Below are 18,388 nucleotides of genomic sequence, written 5' to 3'. Positions count from 1 at the left end.
CACACACACACACACACACACACACACACACACACACACACACACGTACAGCCTGTCACCCAGAGGCTGTGCTGAGTGACATGCATGAACCACAGTGTCAGAATAAGTTAAGGAATAGTGCAAGCTGTCAGAGGAGACATGGCCAGAAAAAAAACTGCATGCTAACTTTCTCCAGCACTGGCACTTCTTCTCCTACCTGCTCATTATTTCCTTTGCATCACTCTCTGCTGTAAAAGTTTTTACTAAGCAAAGCGGTTGCTCTGAATTTGCTGCTGAACACAAACAGGGAGCGGAGCTAAACCGCTAACGCGGGGACAGTCGCAGAAGCCCATCAGAGAGGTTACATAAGCATGTTTTGGGAGCTGGTGAAGTTTACTTTTAACATCAGGATTAGTAAGGTGCTTGCTGCTCTCTGGCCACGGCTGTTGACTAGACAGTCTCTCTTTGTTCCGCCTGGTGTTTTCAGAGGCCTGAGTCAACAGTTTCAGCTGCACTGCATCAGAATATACATCCACTGTGGATCATGGAGACCGGCCAAACCTGCCCTGCTCAAGGTGTTGGAGTGAAAAAAAAAAAAAAAGACCCATCTGGACGAAATTATTTTGATTGCAGCCAGAGACACTTACATCAAGCAACCGAGATGGAAAAATATTTATTTGTCAGTTTAACGGTCCCTGTGTGAAGTGAAGCTGTAGCCTTATGTTTCACAACCTGAAAAGGGCAAATGTCATGGCTCTTGCAAACAGCTAGCTGCTTTCGGGCAGTCCAAGGAAGAGGTGACTGCAGCAGGTAGCGCTGTAATATTTAATTCTGCAGATTTTTATGAGAGATCGCCTTCCTGGTGCAACCCCTAAGGGATCTGTGTATCCTCTCAGGACCAAGTGGGCAATCTTTTGCTTGTTAAGCACATGTTTAAACCACCACACTATGGAGCCACTGGCTCTAGTGAACAGATATGTCCATATATAATGAGCATGAGTTAGTCCTTCTCTCCATACTGACCCTGAAGCTTTTTAAATGAAGGAGGCTGGAGTGATGGATTGAGATGCTGCTCCAGCGTGAGGATATAATAAGCAGACATTATACAGACTAGGAATGAGTCAGCAATAGTGAAAGGATGGTTAATACCAAACAGTGCATTCTTATAAAAATGTGCAGTCAACTTTGTTTCAGCTGTTGCATTCTTTAAACTGTCCCACTTTAAAGGGAATCACTGCTCATTGAATGCTGACAATCCAAGAAAATATATGTTTTCTTTGGATGAAAAGTGAGCTGCTTCTATTTGTGTAACGTGCTAAAGCTCAACACTGGATGCAAGATTTGCTAATCTGGACATTTTCTGTAGCACACCCAGCTGTGAGGCGGTGGGGATGGAAAAGGCTTGTGTTGGTCTTGTTCCAGACTAATCAGAAGAATGAGCCATTAGCAGAGCCAGCAACTAAGACTGACAATAGCTGGCTGGCCTTTACCGAGTCAACACTGGAGGCACTTTACATCCGGAAGTGTGGAACACACAAATATGAGGCGGCTCTGTGTGAGTCTGGATACAGTACGTGTGTATTTTGTGTCTGTCCTTTGACCAGGAAAAAAAGCTTCATGACAATCTGAAGAAATACTTCCTGTTTACAGACATAATCGAAGATGTAACTGACCTAAAGGGAAAGAGGTTGTTCTAAAAAAAGGCTTCCTAAGTGGAGCTCTCTTAGTAGTTTTGCTTTTTTTTTATATTGTCTGGACTGTTTTCAGAGAGCTATGAGTCATTTGGTGCAGCCATTAGAGTGTTATTAGTCTGAAACATTCAGAGTTTGTGAATACTCAGGATCTTGATCCTGTCAGGTGACTACATGCACACTCACACACACACAATAATTCTATTTCCTCTTCCAAAAACATTATAATGACCTAAAATCATTTCCCTGGGGTCTTAGCCTTACTAAACTATTTTTCTAACCCCAACATTAACTTTGGTCTAAACTGCGATAACTGATGCACGGAGTACTTGCTTTTTGTGCTTAAAAGGCAGGCAGGGCTCTATAATGTGACATTAATGTACCCACAACGTGAGTGATACAGGCGCACAGACCCGCTCACACAAGGAAACATAATACTTGATAAGCGCATCCCCGTGCGGGGTTACTAACAACAACAAACCAGGTCACATTCTCAGCACAGGTGCAGGTTTTTTTTGTTTTTTTTAAAGCCAGCTAGCCACTGATACACTAACAGCACATGACTTAGTGTTTATGCAACAGACACGGGTGAGCATACAAATTATTTCCAGTGAAGATGGATATCAGCATATGATGAACATGTGACAACAAAAAAGCAAAAGAATAGGAATGAAAAACATTCAGAGAAATAGATGAATTTCAATTAGATAACATAGAATAAAGTCCTGTGTGTGTGTGTGTGTGTTTGTGTGTGTATATATATGTATGTGTAAATAACACTGGAAAAGCACTATATAAATGTGTGTATAGCACCTGTTGCAAACAGTAAATACTACTGACACACAACCTAGCTCTGAGATGCAAAAAAGGTCCAAAGCAAACAAAAACACAGTTTAGCTCTGCAAAGCTTCCTTGTTGCCTGTTTACAGCATCTCCAAAAACCTCCTGGTATACGGTGACTTTCCATCTGCAACCAATTTTCTATTCACCAGCAGCTATGTATTGCATGCCTCTTTGAAATGAGTGGTTTCCAGGACATTCTTGGCACTCTGCAAGTGCAATAATTTTCCAGACATTTTCCTTTTCAGGTATTTTCTTTTATAGGAGAACAGAAGTACAGTGTAAATACCCCTTTTGCCTCATGTGTTATATAAAAATGGACTTCTGCAGGAGTTGCACAAAGTCATATTTTACTTTATATGACTTTTTTTTATAAGACAGCTACTGACCAGTGTCAGAATTAATTGAGATTCTTTTTATATAAAACATCTGGTTTTACTGAATATATAATGTTGCATCAAAGCAATGTATCAGGATCATATTGCAAAGGTAAAGGTAAGTGGCTCCTTATCAGAGATATGTGTTACAAACAGGAAGGAGATGGGAATGTTTTGTTAGTCCTATTTATATCAAACCACTGGCCCAAGCTATCTGCCAGGACGGGGAGCTGAGGGGAGTAGCTGTAAGGAACAGGGATCATAGAATTAGCCCTTGCACGGATGACACGATGATGTATTTTATGGATTTAGATGCCTCCTTTTAAGGATGATGAGAATCACAGAGAAACTGAGTTACTGTGCAGAATCTAAGTGTTCAAACTTTCCTCTTCAAATATGTGCCTGCAGGAAAGACCAAGCCTGTTCAGTGAGATTCAAAGTTAATCAAATAGCAAAGCAATATCAGTGGCATATGGTGCCAAACGCAATCGGATCAACCAATATCTGAGAAAGGATATAGGAAGGTGTCTGGATTTCAGGAGTAAGATACATGTGATGAATGAAAATGTGGATGCATTCTTTTATGACCAATATCACAAAAACTGTCTACAGAATGGGTTTACGTAGCATATATAAAATACTGAGAAGGGGAAAAAAGCCCAAATTTGATAGACTGCACTCTGAATGCCAACAAATAAAAATGGAATGGAATGTAATAACTAAAAGATGTATATGTGCAGACCAACTTTGACCACTAATTAACTGGGGTGATGATAGCTTTACAGCTAGATGGAAAGAGACTGACACACACATTCCTAGCTACCACATCTAAACGACTCATATGCTCCCTGGACACATTATAAGACCAATTGCACATTACTGTGCTATATATGATGATTCACATATATGACATATAGTAGCTGTATATGGTTTCTATTTTCTATTTATGTGACAAATGCACATAAATAAAATGAATTTCACTGGAAAAATTTACATCATTTCTTTCTGCTGTAAAATATCTGGGGAAAGCCTTCGGTAATAAAGTCTGCCATCCATCAGCAATGCCATTTCGGAGCACAAAAAAGGCACCAACGATGTATCAATACCAGGAAAATGTCAGGGAGAACGCTCCTCACGCAGCAGAAGTAAACAAGGGTGGCAGCTTGACTTCCACTTCTTTTGCCTTGGCCTTTTCGTTTGCTTTTGGTTCCCAATAAGGATTTGCAGTGAGACTTTCTCTGGCTGCATTTACAAGGCTTTAGGAAAACAAAGGAGTGGGTCATTCAGTGATCTTAAAGGGGTTTTTAATAGCCTACAGGGTTGATGTTAAGCGAGCCCAAGAGGCCGGTGGACTGTGCCAGCTGGTACCTCGACAGAGGAGCTGGAGGAGGGACATATTTATTTTCCACTGTCAGTCTCGAGGCTTCTGACTTGTTGAGCTGCTGTTTGTCAGACTCGCTGTTGCACTAATATACTGCCGTGTAGATAACGGCTGCATAAAGACACATCACGATGCCTTTGTACATAAGGAAGGAGTTGTCGAATGGGAACCAGTTTTTGTCATTTCATGTTCCTCCTCCACTCGCCCTGGACCTGCAAAAGTCTCTGCATAGGCGTTTTTTGGACTCCCACAACGCTCCTCAGAAGATGACTCAAACATAGCGCCCCTGCACACTCTGTCTGTTGCAATGTATGTGTTTGTTTCTCATCTGATAAAACTTGAGAAAGCTATGATTTCTGCACAGAGAGAAAAACAGTGCGATTCAGTGGAGTGAAGCACAATGATGTGCATTATTCATGACATGTAAAATCTGACTCTGAGCCAGTTTCCAAAGGGCAGTCTGGTGCTGAAAGAGGTCAGTCACTGTGCCTTTAACAGCTGCTCAGGATGTAGAGTGGCATTCAGAAGTTTATGGTTAATAAATAACTCAGCTTTAATACTTTAATGACTTTCATTTGTGCAAAGTAGGGTTATGGAGCTTAAAGTATAAATGTAGTGTGTGTGGCTGAAACCGAAGGGTACCGTATGCTGTAGGTTACAGCTCACGCTTTAATGAGCGTAATGGCAAAAAATACGTCCGGATTTAGGCTTTTAATACTGCTAACATTGTGCAAAAATATGACAAACAAGACAAATGAAAAGCTGCTCTTTGTTAATGCTTTGTGCAGATGTTACCTGTCTCCGCTTTTTATGGATGCTATGGATAATACGAGGCACAAAAGTGACTGCATCACCACAAAGGTTACACACGAGTACTAGTGAGATAAAGGTCAGTGCATGTGATGGAAACATCACAAATTGGAGAACTGACTAAGAAAGCAAACAAACTGATCCTGTGACTGTTTTCACCGAGCCTGGAATATTAATAAATATAGCCTGCAGTGTGTGATTTCTGATAAGCATTTTCAGTTAAGTGTAAAGAAAAAGTATATATTCAGTCAGCCTGTATTAACAAAAGTAAAAATATATGGTCTGATGCCACGGCACACTTATTATGTGCTTTCCTTTGATGGATTGATTTTGACTCAACTTGACGATCAGCATATATTCTCAGTGCGTATGAGTGTGAGCCAGTATCTGAGCATTTAGCATTAGCCGAGGCAGGTCATGGAATCAAGCTCAGCCTGGTATGCCCGTACAGCGACTCATAACAGCTCATCTGATGGCTCAACAGATAACACGTGGGGTGCACTTTATAAAAACTGGCTTTAGCCTGCTCACACAGTTGCTTCTGCCCCTGCAAGCCTCTTTGCCGACCCACCTCCATGCAAGCTAATGTTTGTCATGCTAATTCTGACCTAATAAATATCATGTCTGGTATCACTGATCTGTGTTGGCTTCTGTATTGGAAGGGATCTTGCTGCCTCAGGCTTAACATATATATATAATATATGTGTGGAAGGGTGGGGAGATGAAATAGGAATCTCATTTTATCGCATTTCAAGTGCTGCAGGAAAATAATCAATAATCAGAAACCGCTGAATCACAGCTGCTTTGTGATATATTTATGTTAGAAAAGAAAAATCAGCTGACGTCACGCTGCATATGTGCATGATTATTATATTTTTAGTGTGTGTGCTCCAAAGCATTTTGTATATTCAGTTGTACAGCTACAGAAAAAGAAAAAAAAAACATGTTTTTCCTTCAGTGTGGCTGAACAGCAGGTTGGATCAATAGTTTGTTTCAGAGCATACAGAAACTATAAGATCGGTGAGGTCATTATCAAATTATTTTGTGCTCTGAGGAGCTTAAAAATAAACCATTCTCTGACTTTTTCTTTGGTGGCTTTGCAATCAAATAGTTTTAAGTCAAAGGAAATTGTGGAATGAAAAAAAAAAGAAACGAGGCATAAAAACGCTCTTAATGAAGCTGGAAAATAGAAGCTAATTGGCCTCTGAAGTTAGGAGTCCTCTGTGCGTTATTCAGAAATGGTTTCACTCAGCGTTACTCACAGCATAATGGATGAATATCAACCAGGAAAAGCTTTAAAGGCCATTTCTAAATAAAGGGGGGTGGGGGATGGGGGGGTGGACTGATGTTAATGTAACTGTAATGAAGAGGCTTGCAACAGAGTTTGAGACTATAAGTGTGTTTATCCTGGGACTGGTTTAAATGTCCACTGTGATGAAGGGTCCAGGGAAAAGCACTTAGGAGGGCTCTCTGATTCATGAGGGACACAAGAACAGATTGCCTTTGGCAGCCGCACAGCCTTATTTAATGCTCCATTCTTCATCTCTTTCTTTGTCTCTCTCTGTCTCTTAGTTTTAATGGCCACGTCCCTGTAGAGCTGAACCAAAGAGATTGGGCGAAATGAAGCATTTGCAGAAGATGTCTGATTGATTAATGCGCCGCTTGATGTCGTGTCACAAAAAAAAACGGGTGGCGGAAAAGAGGGAGGGTGAGAGATAGCAGCTATTTGACCCCCACCTTCTACTCTGCCCTTGGCTTTCATCACAGTCACTCCTTGTTATGAAGACCAAAGCAGCTCCTGGTCCGCTGAGGATCAGAAGTGGCATCCAAGACATCCTGTTAGGACCCAGCGTGGACTGCGGGGTCCTGTGAGATTGCGACCATTTGACCTTTCCTCTGCTGCAAAGCAAATTTCTCCACCAGCTATGGTTTCCATGTTTGTGCCATTGTTTAACTACAGTAAAGCACCAGACCACAGTGAACTGGGTATCTGGCTAGCTGGGTATGGGAACTGCAGGCTGTCTCCCCTCTCCACTTCCCTTCTCTGGGAACCTCTGTGGAAAAGTACTCTGCCACCATCACCAGCTGACAAATCTCATTATGATGATGTTGACTGAATGGAGAAAAAGACTCCACATTTCTACGCAACGAAATGACAAATTTGCTTCTGTGCACCGAATAATCTGACAGCGACAGCTGGCTACAAATGTGTGTGTGCGGGCTTGTGCGTTAACTATAATGATAGACTGTGGGGCTGAGGCCTAATAAAATACAGGGGAGTATGATGTATTCAGCCTCTCTGTTACCCAGTTTCCCATTTTCCGTCTAAAATAAAGAAGTTATGCCTTTTACAGAATCAAAGGGCAAGAAAAAGAGGAATGCACCTTTCAGGCCTTTCAGTCTAAGCTAAAGATGGTCGAAAAAAGAGAGAAAAATTGACTATCTTTGCTTGAGAAATGCTCTGAATTATTGCGGATGAAAGAAGAAAATCAAAACAAATACTGTGGCAGCAATCTATACCGTCTGCAGATGTGTCAGGTCACTTAAATAAAGGAGTGTGGAGGAGTGATGGAAGCAAGGATGGAGGAGGCGGGGGTGTTGAAGAAAAAGAGGTGAGATCATATGTCCACAGTTTGACTGCCTAACTCCTGTCAAAATCCCTTAACGTCAGACATAGCCGCGCACAACACCAAAAAAAGCTAAACAAAAAAAAGAAACAACACCTCTCCCCCTCTCATTCTCTTTTCCACCTTCTACCATGTACAGCTGTGTTAAGAACTGGCTGCAGTGTCTTTGTCACACACACACACACACACACACACACACACACACACACACACACACGAAGCTCTTGTGTCTTTCTCATCTGCTCCTCTCTCCATTTCTCAGCGCATCTACAGTGTCGAGGAAGTAAGCGTTTTCCGGCCCTGGGTGAGTCGCTCCTCTCATAGACCTCGGCCAAGTCTCAGCATGCCGTGGCATCGTTCACAAAGGGACACACGGGTACTCGAGAAGATGCGCGCACACACAGATACTCGCATGCAAAATCATCCAGACCATGACAGCCCACCCAAATTCCCCCCTTCCCAGAACTTTGGCCTCCTGGTTTGTTTACTAGTTCACTCCCTTCGAGTTCACGTAAAAAAAATAAAATAAAAATTCACTCACAGAGGAGCTCAGTCTGTCACTGCCTTTATACAGTGCTGAAGCCCCCCCCCTTCCCAGCTATTCTCTCTTCATTACAAAAACACTACATAATTCTGCTAGGCCTCCAGTATCCTTCTATTCACAGGCTTTTCCTGTACTTGCTGGTAAAATGTGATGACCTCACTGATTTTGTCACCTCGCAGGGATGTTTGTAATTTGGAAAATTGTGATGTATGCTGTGCACTTCAATTAGCGGCCTTTAGCGAATGCAAGCCCAAGATTCAAACATGACCAGCTCGACATGCTGTGAACACTGACTCTGACAATTTGTAAATGGACTGGTTCTTATGTAGCGCTTTTCTACTCTATCTGAGCACTCAAAGCACTTTACACAACTTGTCTCATTGACCCATTAACACCCCCTTTTTTTAATGCCCTTTCTATCTAATATTCACACACATTCTACTGACAGGACAGCCAGAGGACAGATAAAATAAAGCATCAATAATAATAAACTATTACAGAGTCATAAATAGTCAAGAAAAGAATATTAAGATCAGGATTTCAAGTTTTCAGATTGCTCCTGCTTTGATTGAAGTGATGAAACTGCATATGCTTTGAGCTTTGACCTTGCGGGCCCTCCCTCTCTGTGCACGACGCGCGTTAGTGTGAAGCCAAAGGGCCTCTGGCTGCCAACACACCACTAACTAATGACCAGGAAATAACTGTGGTTCACGCAGACTCACAACGCTCCCTCTCTTTCTCACATTCGTATGTTTCTAACTGACTTTTATTGACTGCATTTTTCTTTCGACTCCTTATTACGAGCCTAAACCGAATCATTCCATGAGTTAATTCGAATCCCAGCCTCCAGGGATAACACAGAGTAAAGTTTTAGCTACCATTAAGGCTCGTGAAATGTCTACGCCCACAACATAGCTGCCAGGGCTACTTCTGTCTGCGCGGCTGTCTCCTATCTCACTAGAAATAGTTTTTAAAGGTTTTCTGAAAGCAGGATCAACATGACACACTGCTAAACTGTTATGAAATATGATGAACGCGGGTGCTTTTCTTTACCACAACTCTATAATGCTATTCTCAGCACAGTTTGTTCAGTTCTCCTAGAGTTAAGTGTGAAAAGCTGTGTGTGTAATTGCCTCCCACTCCACATTGTTTTCTATCTTTTTTTTTTTTTTTTGGAGTGGGAGAGAGAGGAAAAGTGTATTTAGCTTTTTACCATCTGCATGTTAAGTTTTTGGTTTTTTTGTTAGTGTTTTGGCAGAAAATCCCAGACATCATGTTCTATTGGCACTAATGTAGAAAACTCTTGTAACCACAAAGTAAAGGTAAAGAACACTTTCTATCAGAGATTGTGATTTTAGGTCAACGCGAGTGAGAAAATAAACCAACACACGCTCCTTCACAGAGGCGGCATCTGCACAGGCTCAGTGGTTCTCAAACACCAGTCCAGCCTTCATTTAATGCATACTGCTCTCCCCAAAGAGATCGTCTCTCACTTCAGGCGCCACTACTGACTGTTTGCTTTGCTTCGAATGGCCCTCCTGTGAAACCGCAGCCATCTCCTCCTTATGAATGTGTGCCTATGAGGCCTTTGACCAGAATGTCTGTCAGAGTGCCTCTGCGGTCTGACTCCGTGTTTCAGTAATGGCTCAGCCGTGGGGAGACAATCCTCTTTCCAAATGTCCTACAAACACCGTGAAATGCCACGGTATTATTGTGTCAGTGCATGCATGCATGCATGTGCATACAGAGGAAGTGCACTCACACACAGATAGTGACCAAAGGGTTGTTTTTTTTTGTCTTTTGCTTCAGTTGTAGGAAAAACTATTTTCTCCTGAGTCGTCTTTTCCACTTACGGCTTCGCTCCTGTGTTTTTTTTTCTCTCAGTTCGTGTTACAATTTTCCAGAACCAGCTCCTGGTGTCTTGAGTGTGGGTGTTTGTGTGTATGCGCGTGTGTACAGAGGGCTGGGTGTAGTGCAGTGAGCACTCTCCATCTGTGGGCCAGATTAAATGCAGAGTTTAGGGATGCACGTGCTGGGAGACCAAGGATATGAGTGAGAAGAGCGCAGGCTTTTTTTTCAGTATGTCTGTGCGTATCTTTGGGAGTGTTGCAGTGTATCCAGGGCTGGCTCACATGTGCAAAGCATGTGGCCAGTCTGCCAACATGGCAATCATGAGGCAGAAGCCTTTCTCTCATTGCCGAGTGCATCTGGTCTGCTCTGATGTGTCGGAGATAGCTCAAGTGTTTGTAGAAGCTTGGAATAGTGGCGGTTAACAGGGAAAATAAAGCAGGTTTGTTGATGCGCAAACATGTGAATGAATGGCGGGGATAATCTACTGGCCCAAGATCGCATTTCAGTTGTGTCATCAGACAGCATCTGCAGTTTTGTGTTTTTAATAGAAGCACAGAAACGGCCTTCATGCCCCTATGGATATCACAGCTGTTGTTACAACAGCCAAAAAGCTCCCCTTTTCAACAAGTCTGCTTTTCCTGTGAATTTGAAGGTAAACACAAATGTCTGGAAATAGATCTATACAGGGCTGATGGAGTTATGGTGTTAGAGAGAATCACATCACCAGGATAAATCATCCAAAAACAGAACGTGGTTAATAGCTAAACATAATGCCACAGTAATGTAATTTAATATAATATAGTGATTTATAAAAAAATAATTCAAAGTGGAAAACAGGAGTGTCTGAAAGCCCTGAAGCATTACAGTTTAGTGAAATTTCTAGCCTCTATTTTGCACCTATTGTGCAACATACACAGGAGAACAGGTGTACTGACAGTCAGCTTTGCTTTGACTCATAATTAGGTGTGGTCATCCCCGCTCCACCACAGAAAGGAGGGACAGGATGACTGGGTGAATCAGTTTGTGGATATTGGTATGGTCAGAGGCATGCTCAGTGCATGACTGGATGATTATGGGTAAGAAAATATGATCCTTTCTGTTTGAGCTGGGTTTTTTATGGCCTTTTTTCAGAGTCGTTGCAGCACAGCTCTGTGTGCTCTGTGTGCAGAACGCTGTAGCAAAGCCAGAAAAACACAATGAAGCACAATATTAGTTTTTGTAATGAAGCTCTGTCCTAACTCTCCCATGTTAGAAAATATCTTCCCCAGCAGAACTTATTTAAATTTGCTTCTTGTAAGCGTCCTGAAAATCTTCGAGAATGTTTTTGCGACACTTTAAATAGTGTGAAACTTTTACTTTTTTAATGAAAAAAAAAGTTTAAGCCTATTTATTTAAAATATTTCCATAAATTATCACATGGAGTGTGTTATGAGTAAACGCAAAAAATGTGCTGCATAAATCTTCTTGCTTCCCATAAGAAAGCATGGAGACAGATTATTATTTAAGCCCACAGAAATCATAGATTTATAGATGTAGTTGGCAAAAAAGAGCCTAAAAGCTGAGGTGGGATGCCCTACGTACGGGTTAAAAAACATACAAGTTTATCAGGGTGGAAAAACTGAGTCTTTAAGGAGACAAAATGGGATTCAGGCTCAAGACGTGAGGCGCCATCACTGGGAAGAATGGTAAAAGCATTAAGCAGCAGGTCTAAAGCATGTTTTCACTTAAAAGTAAAATATCAAATATCATTTAAGGCTTTCTAAATTTTGCTAACTTAGGCTAACCCATCTGATAATGTGCAACATTGGAAAGTGAATCATTAAGAAAGCTGAGGAATGCTATTATATTGTGTGTAAGAAGCTAATACAAAGAGAAACAGCACCTTTTCACAGCTAACCTTCCATAGAGTGATGATATACAATGACGTAGCCAAATCTAAGTCAGCCACAGTCAATTACATATTGTAGCGTGTGCTACACCCCCTCCAGCTGGAGTAGTTTTCTGCTTTACTGCCTTTGGAAAGCTAAGGACCTACAGGTGGGTGCTGAGGTGGAGGTGTTTCTTTAAAATGCTGACAGCAGCGGTGACTGTGGTGGCACCAAGCAGCAGGAGCAGCAGCGTCGTTTTCGGGTAAGCAGTGTGTAAAGGCACACACAGCCCTGGTAGCTACACCTTCACCATGTGCTGTTTGCGGTGAGTCCTGCTGCCTAAATTAACTAGCAGGCTTTCCTCACCTTTCTCCTTCCTGTACACTATTTTCTTGTTCCTGGCATAAATATAAAACACAAAACACATGGGATCACAAGGCCACTATTTTGAGTTTGATTTATAGATAGGTGACCAAACAGCTCTCTCCTGGGGGTAGTAACAAACTTATCTGTCTATCTGTTTACTAGCAGCCACCTTCCAACAGTGTTTCCATGGCTCAAACTACTAGAAAGCTACTCATAGTTCAGTCATGATATTATCTTTATGTGGTTTTATTTATGAGTTTGCATGTTAGAAACACACACAGATATTACTTGAATGCACAATCCTGACATGACCTGTGCCAAGGTCATGTCAGGCTAGTTCTCTTGAGTTAGCCCAGAGAGGCACTGAAGAAAATAAACTATCACTAATTGCTCATGGAAAGGGCACGTTGAGGTAAAATTAATGTGGCACAGAAATTTAGAACATCACTCTCTTGGAAAAAAAAAAGTTCAACCATTAACTGCCCAAGGGCACAGGAGATGGTTGAAAGGTCAAGGCCAGCTGAAACATAATACCTCGCTATTTACACTGCTGAAAATATGCATGTGTATGTGTAAAGCGTAGATTTATCACACATCCCTCACCGACATATCCAAGGAAAAGGGTTTTGTTTGTGTACAACAGAGTTACAAAAGACTCCTGTTTTCCCAAATACGTTATCTCAGCTTTCACTGACCTTATCAAGTGAGCCAAACCAGATTTTTCCACGGTAGAGTAGGCACTGCAGCACAGCAACAAAGCACGATGCATTATGAGGGTGAGTCAGGCTCTTCTTTTCTCTTGACTTTGGAAAAATATAGCTCTCGCATCACCCTGGAGATTCAACATGTGCACAACAACGTTTTGTTTTTTTGGTGTCCGGTCGATAAATCTATATGATTTTATTACTCTGACGTAACAAAGACCTGGTTATGTTATGCTGAAGGATGCTTTACCTGGAGTCTCTGAAAAACACTGTAGACCACTTCACATCAAAGTGACAGAAATAAAGCCTCTTCCTTTACGGTTTGGCTTAACTGTGACGCACAAAGCATCGCTTCATATGAAAGACTTTTATGGAAGTCAGCAGATGATATGAATATGTCATCACTTTCTCATTATATGCATAAAGTCCTCTAACCCTCACACTGAGGTTCCTCTCCACTTGCAAATGGATGAGAGGACAGACAGACAATGGTCCAGATGGACAGGCAGATGGCCAGAGTTCAGCAGAGCATCATTAAGGCACACGGAGCTCTGTGACTTCAAATAAAACTGCAAACACCCACGCCATCAACGTTATCTAACATTAAACGATAAAACCCTCCAACACCTAAAGCAGATCTACTAGTAGTACTAGTTTTAGGAAACCACGATAGGAGAGCAATAAAGTCAGTTCAAGCATCAGCGTGAGTTTTACTTTTATTCGCTGCTATTTGACTGTTCCTGTATTCTGACACTGCTGTGAAACAAAGAAACCCCTCCTGGAGACGCATTTCAATCTGTCTAAACTCAAACATATCTCCACAAGGATGCTTCATCTCCCTCCTTTCTCCCACAGAATCAGTCGCCCACGTGCATGCGATGCTGTGAAATCTCCAATAAGCGAGTTCACTTTAAGGAGCATTTGTGCCTCTACCTGTGTGTTTAATGTATAACTCTCATCTGTGCAATAAATCTTTGCCCTGTACTTTGACACCATAAATCTTTTTTTCGTCTTCCAACTTCCAGCAAACAGCAGCGAGCTTCATGAGGAAAAGGAGCTGATTTCAGCGTCCGGGGAGTCTGTGGTCTCTCCGGCTCGCTCTGTAGCCGGACGTGTTGATGAACAAACTGGCTGCACGTGTCGGAGCTTGCCTGTTCCTGGTGGTGACTGAGCCGGCTTTCCTCCACGCACTCAGGGAGCCTCTGCCAGCCACCAGCATCACTGTACATGCATTCGAGCTCACGGCTGCTTGCCTGTCACACATCTTTGAAAGCTTTAAATACTGTACTCGATTCTTACATTTGGGTGCACTAAAGAAGGGTTCAGATTTACAGGCAAGCTGTTGATCGCTAGAAACAGACTGAGCGCGTGAGAGAAATGGTTCAGAGAGGATTGAGATGCACAAAATGTGTTTAGTTGAGAGTAAAGAAAGGCTGGAAAATGCTGAAAATTTACTGGAACACAAAGGAAGAAAGAGCTTGTAGACCTCCTGGATTTGTCTGCTTAAAGTCTAGTTAGCAGGGCATGCCAGAAACCAGTGCTGTGGTGACCTGTAAGAGTCTTGAGGCCTTACCTGGAGAGAGGTCTCCGTCACTCTGCTCTCCAGAATCTGAATCCATCTTTCCCTGCAGGACACTCGGAGGCTGCAGAAGCTCTCTTCTTGCTCCCTTTCCTTTTTTACAGTAGCTTCTGGTTTCTTAGCTCAGAGAAAATATACACAAATTCTTGGTTGGTTTTTATTATTTCTCCCAGTGAGCTAAAGTTCCCCTCCCAGCCTGGATCACTGCAGCTGTGAGAGGAATGCTACTAGGCTTATTTGCTGATCTGTCCTCCTTTTTTTGCGCTCCTTTCCTTTTAGTCTCCTCTCTTCTCCTGACTCCCTCAGTTTCCCTCTTTACTTCTCCCTCTCATCTACTTTCCCCTCCTCTGGTGCTCCCTCCCCTCACTCGCTGAGTCCGTCCCCCTCTCAGCGTCTCCCACCCTTTCCCTGCCGCTCGGTCCCTCCTCCTTCTCTTCCTTCTCTCATTCGGTGCTGTCACACTCAGCCTCTTCACGCTCTCTCCACTCAAACTCTTTCTCTACCTCTTTCTGTATGCTGTAAGTGCCGTCTCTTCCTCTTTCGCTCTTCCTCTCTCCCTCCCTCTCTCTGTCTCTGGGTAAGAGTGCTGCCTGTGTTTTAGCAGAGCAATGGGAGAGACTCATTCACGGCGACTTGAAATTCATCTCCAGCAGTAAAAATCCCATGACCTCTTGTTACTGGCTGTTGTAAAAAACAACAACAAAACTAAACTGGCTTTGGTTTGTGACTGTCACAGACCAGGTAATGACTGATTAGTCGTGAAAAGTTGTGGATCATTTCTGTGCAATAGGAAAGCTGATTTTTCTGTGGATCCCACAATGATTCACACTTCAGTGTCAATCACTTCACCATCATTATCAAAAGAATAATATTATTTGCTGCCTTTCCTTACTGTAATTTATTTGGTTTTCAATTTGCTGCAGAGAGCTTTTTTTTTCCAATGCTCTTGTTATTTTTGAAAGCACTCTGACAGAAATCGGATTCACAGCTTTCTTTTCATATTGCCCTTGTTTGTCTTTTTATTTTTTTCATCTTAACTTCCTGATCTCTAGTTCTGAAGTTCTGAATGTGGTGTGTCCTTGAGCAACACACTAAAGAGTGCTCCCTGCTTTGAAATGCATGAACATTCCAGCAATATAACACTTGAAGAGCAGATCACATAATTGTCTTTAGATAGACGGTGGAAGGCTGAAAGGCAAGAACTCGATCGAGAAACTTAAGTAAACTTTCTTGAAAATAGTTTATAGTTATACCATCTTTATAAAGTAGCATTCGCTGTACGCTTGCAAAGCTGGTGGACGCTTCAAACCTGTAGTAAACTGAAAGAAAAGTAAAATGTCAGCACTCTGTGCAGTTTCAACCCACAAAGTGGAATTTGGCATACTGTTGTGGTTTCATGGTGTCCCACAAATCATGTCTGGAAATGTGCTTAAGACAGTGGATTTGTTTCTGTACTGGTTCACTCTCACCGTCCTCATGTGATATAATGTCACTGCTGTGATGGACTGCAACCTGTCCAGGATGTACACCGCTCTGTAACATGTGGAGCTGAAATAGGATGCCAACACAAAGTACAGAAAATTGACGTTTTTCCAATGGAGGTTGGCACCAAACGTCAGTCCCTGTAGATTTCCATATTTCAATGTCGACCTTAACCACAGAGATAACATGTTCACAGGCTGGTAGGAAACATTCAAATAGGTTAAACGTTTAAAGTTATGCTGTGTTAAGTTTGTGGCCACATTTAGGGACCTGTGGGTGCTAGCTAGGCTGCTAACTAGATGCTAGGTACTGCCTCAGGTAATCCAAGTCACTGAACTGGCCCTCTTGAACATGAAATTGGTGTTAGTACCCTGAATCTAGAGCATTTTGGTGGAAACACAAAATCATATGTCCTACTGTACCTAACTGTAAAAGAAGTCTTTTTTTCTATTTTATTTTCTTATTCTTTTTTTTGGTAATGATGCAGTGGAAACTACAGCACTTTCTCTCTCTTAAAGCATCAGGGCTTGTTTTGATATGACTTCCTCCCACTACTTAATCTTACTCTTTTTTTCCACAGCTGAAAACGGGAAATAAAACAGTCGTCTAAAGACAATCCTCATCTGAGATACACGTGATAACAAAGTGTCTCTAAACCCGACAGACCACTGATGTTAAATGTGTAAAATGTGGGCCTCGTGTTTGAATGAATTTTTGTGAAATGAGTTAAAGCGGTTGGTGTGGAGGCAGGTGGGTGTGCAGTTGGTGGTCCGACAACAGTTGCAGGCATTAGCGTTTCCCAGGTGTGGAGCTCACGGTTTCTCAGCATGAACCCTGGGCACCAGATGGCATTAAGCCTGTCTTTCCAAAGCCAAGGGCTCAATTATCTCTGACCCTGTGTGCATTTGCATTTGTGTGTGTGTGTGTGTGTGAGAGCAATTGCAACTCTCTTGTGCAATATTCCAGTGAAAAAACATAATGCCGGTAACAACAACAAGCTGAACTACTTTGAAGCTATGTACTCCTTTGACCCGATGTGAAATGGAGAGTGTCTGTGTAGGCTGTGTGAGCGTGAATAGAAACATACAATTCTCATGCCCTGAGACTGAAAAGCATAACAGAGAGTCTGCACTATCATTGCTTGCTTACAGGAGTGAACTGGCTTTTACAAGAAACCAAAACATAAAAATTAAAGATCAGTCTGGAGCACAGGTCTGTCTCTCTGGACTTTGCATGTGTGCACTGGTTAAGCTTCAGGAATGTTGAATACCTCATCAGCTTTGGCACACATTTGATCTTGGTAATGTGGGGCCATCTAGTTATTAGGTATTTTAGTATTATAACTATACACTACTATAAATTCATCTGAGTTTCTTTGGACAGGACAAACGAACCACTGATATGAGATAATGCACTCTAGCAACGATTTTAAATGCACGTCATTACTAAGTTAGTATTCAAATTTATTTTCAGGAAAAACAAACTAAATGGGCTTTTGGACCTTGTAATAAGATACTTTGTTTACAGAGCTAACAAAGTAATCCATATATCTAAAATTATAGTTGCCTGTAGGAAACAAAACAGTGCAAGTTTATCCAGCCTGTGACTTGTGAGTGTGGAAAAAAGCAGACCTTAATCCAAAATTTCTAGTAATAACTGTGCAAAAGTGTCTAATTTTTAAAGTAGTAGAGGTAATTTTGGTAAGTTTTAACAAATAGAATAGCTGTACTGTAAAGCTCTGAGATTTAAAGCAAGGTTTTGTTAATTCAGTTTTACTTATATAGCACCAAATCACAACAATAATGGCAAAAGGCGCTTTATATTGTAAGGTAAAGACCCTACAGTTATACAGATTTTATTGTTGAAATCTTGGCGATACAACTTAATTCTTCTGTATTTACACTATTAGTGTAATGAGGGCTGATGGCAACGGCAGCGTTGGTGCTATGTGTCGGCCTTGGGGATCCATTCCTGTCCAAACAGGCAGCTGACATACTCTTACAACTATAATTAAAATGAAATCACACAGTTTGGTTTTGATAAAAACACACTGCTGTAATAAGCAGTTCAAGCTAATTCTACTTTTTAAAAATTTTGTGATGATAGAATATGAATATTAGAGAATATGTTTTCTAGCCTGCAGTTTTTATTCCATTTTGCTGCTTTTAAACTATTTCAAATATGCTTTAAATGTAAATGTTAAATGTAAATTTGAATCATTTTATAAATCCGAAACTACGGAGCCCCGCAGGGGACATGGGAGAAAAAAAAATTAGGGAGAAAAAAAAA

The 18,388-nt window shown here is 41.7% G+C and overlaps 1 protein-coding gene across 1 annotated transcript in view; it reads right to left on the bottom strand.

Moving 5' to 3' along the window:
• Nucleotides 1–14,929, bottom strand: part of tnfaip8l3 (tumor necrosis factor, alpha-induced protein 8-like 3) — a 19,968-nt gene extending 5,039 nt beyond the window's left edge. Inside the window, exon 1 of the mRNA XM_005746873.1 lies at nucleotides 14,612–14,929. Coding sequence (XP_005746930.1) covers nucleotides 14,612–14,657 — 46 coding nt within the window. The 5' untranslated portion in view covers nucleotides 14,658–14,929. The remainder of the gene's footprint in view (nucleotides 1–14,611) is intronic.
• Between the last annotated feature and the right edge of the window lie 3,459 nt (nucleotides 14,930–18,388).

This window comes from Pundamilia nyererei, unplaced genomic scaffold (genome assembly GCF_000239375.1).
Source record: "Pundamilia nyererei isolate P.nyererei 1_Seehausen unplaced genomic scaffold, PunNye1.0 scaffold00184, whole genome shotgun sequence".
NCBI classification, from domain to species: Eukaryota; Metazoa; Chordata; class Actinopteri; order Cichliformes; family Cichlidae; genus Pundamilia; species Pundamilia nyererei.
The sequence above is the reverse complement of the archived record's forward strand: the minus strand, read 5'-3'. Positions and strand labels throughout refer to the sequence as shown.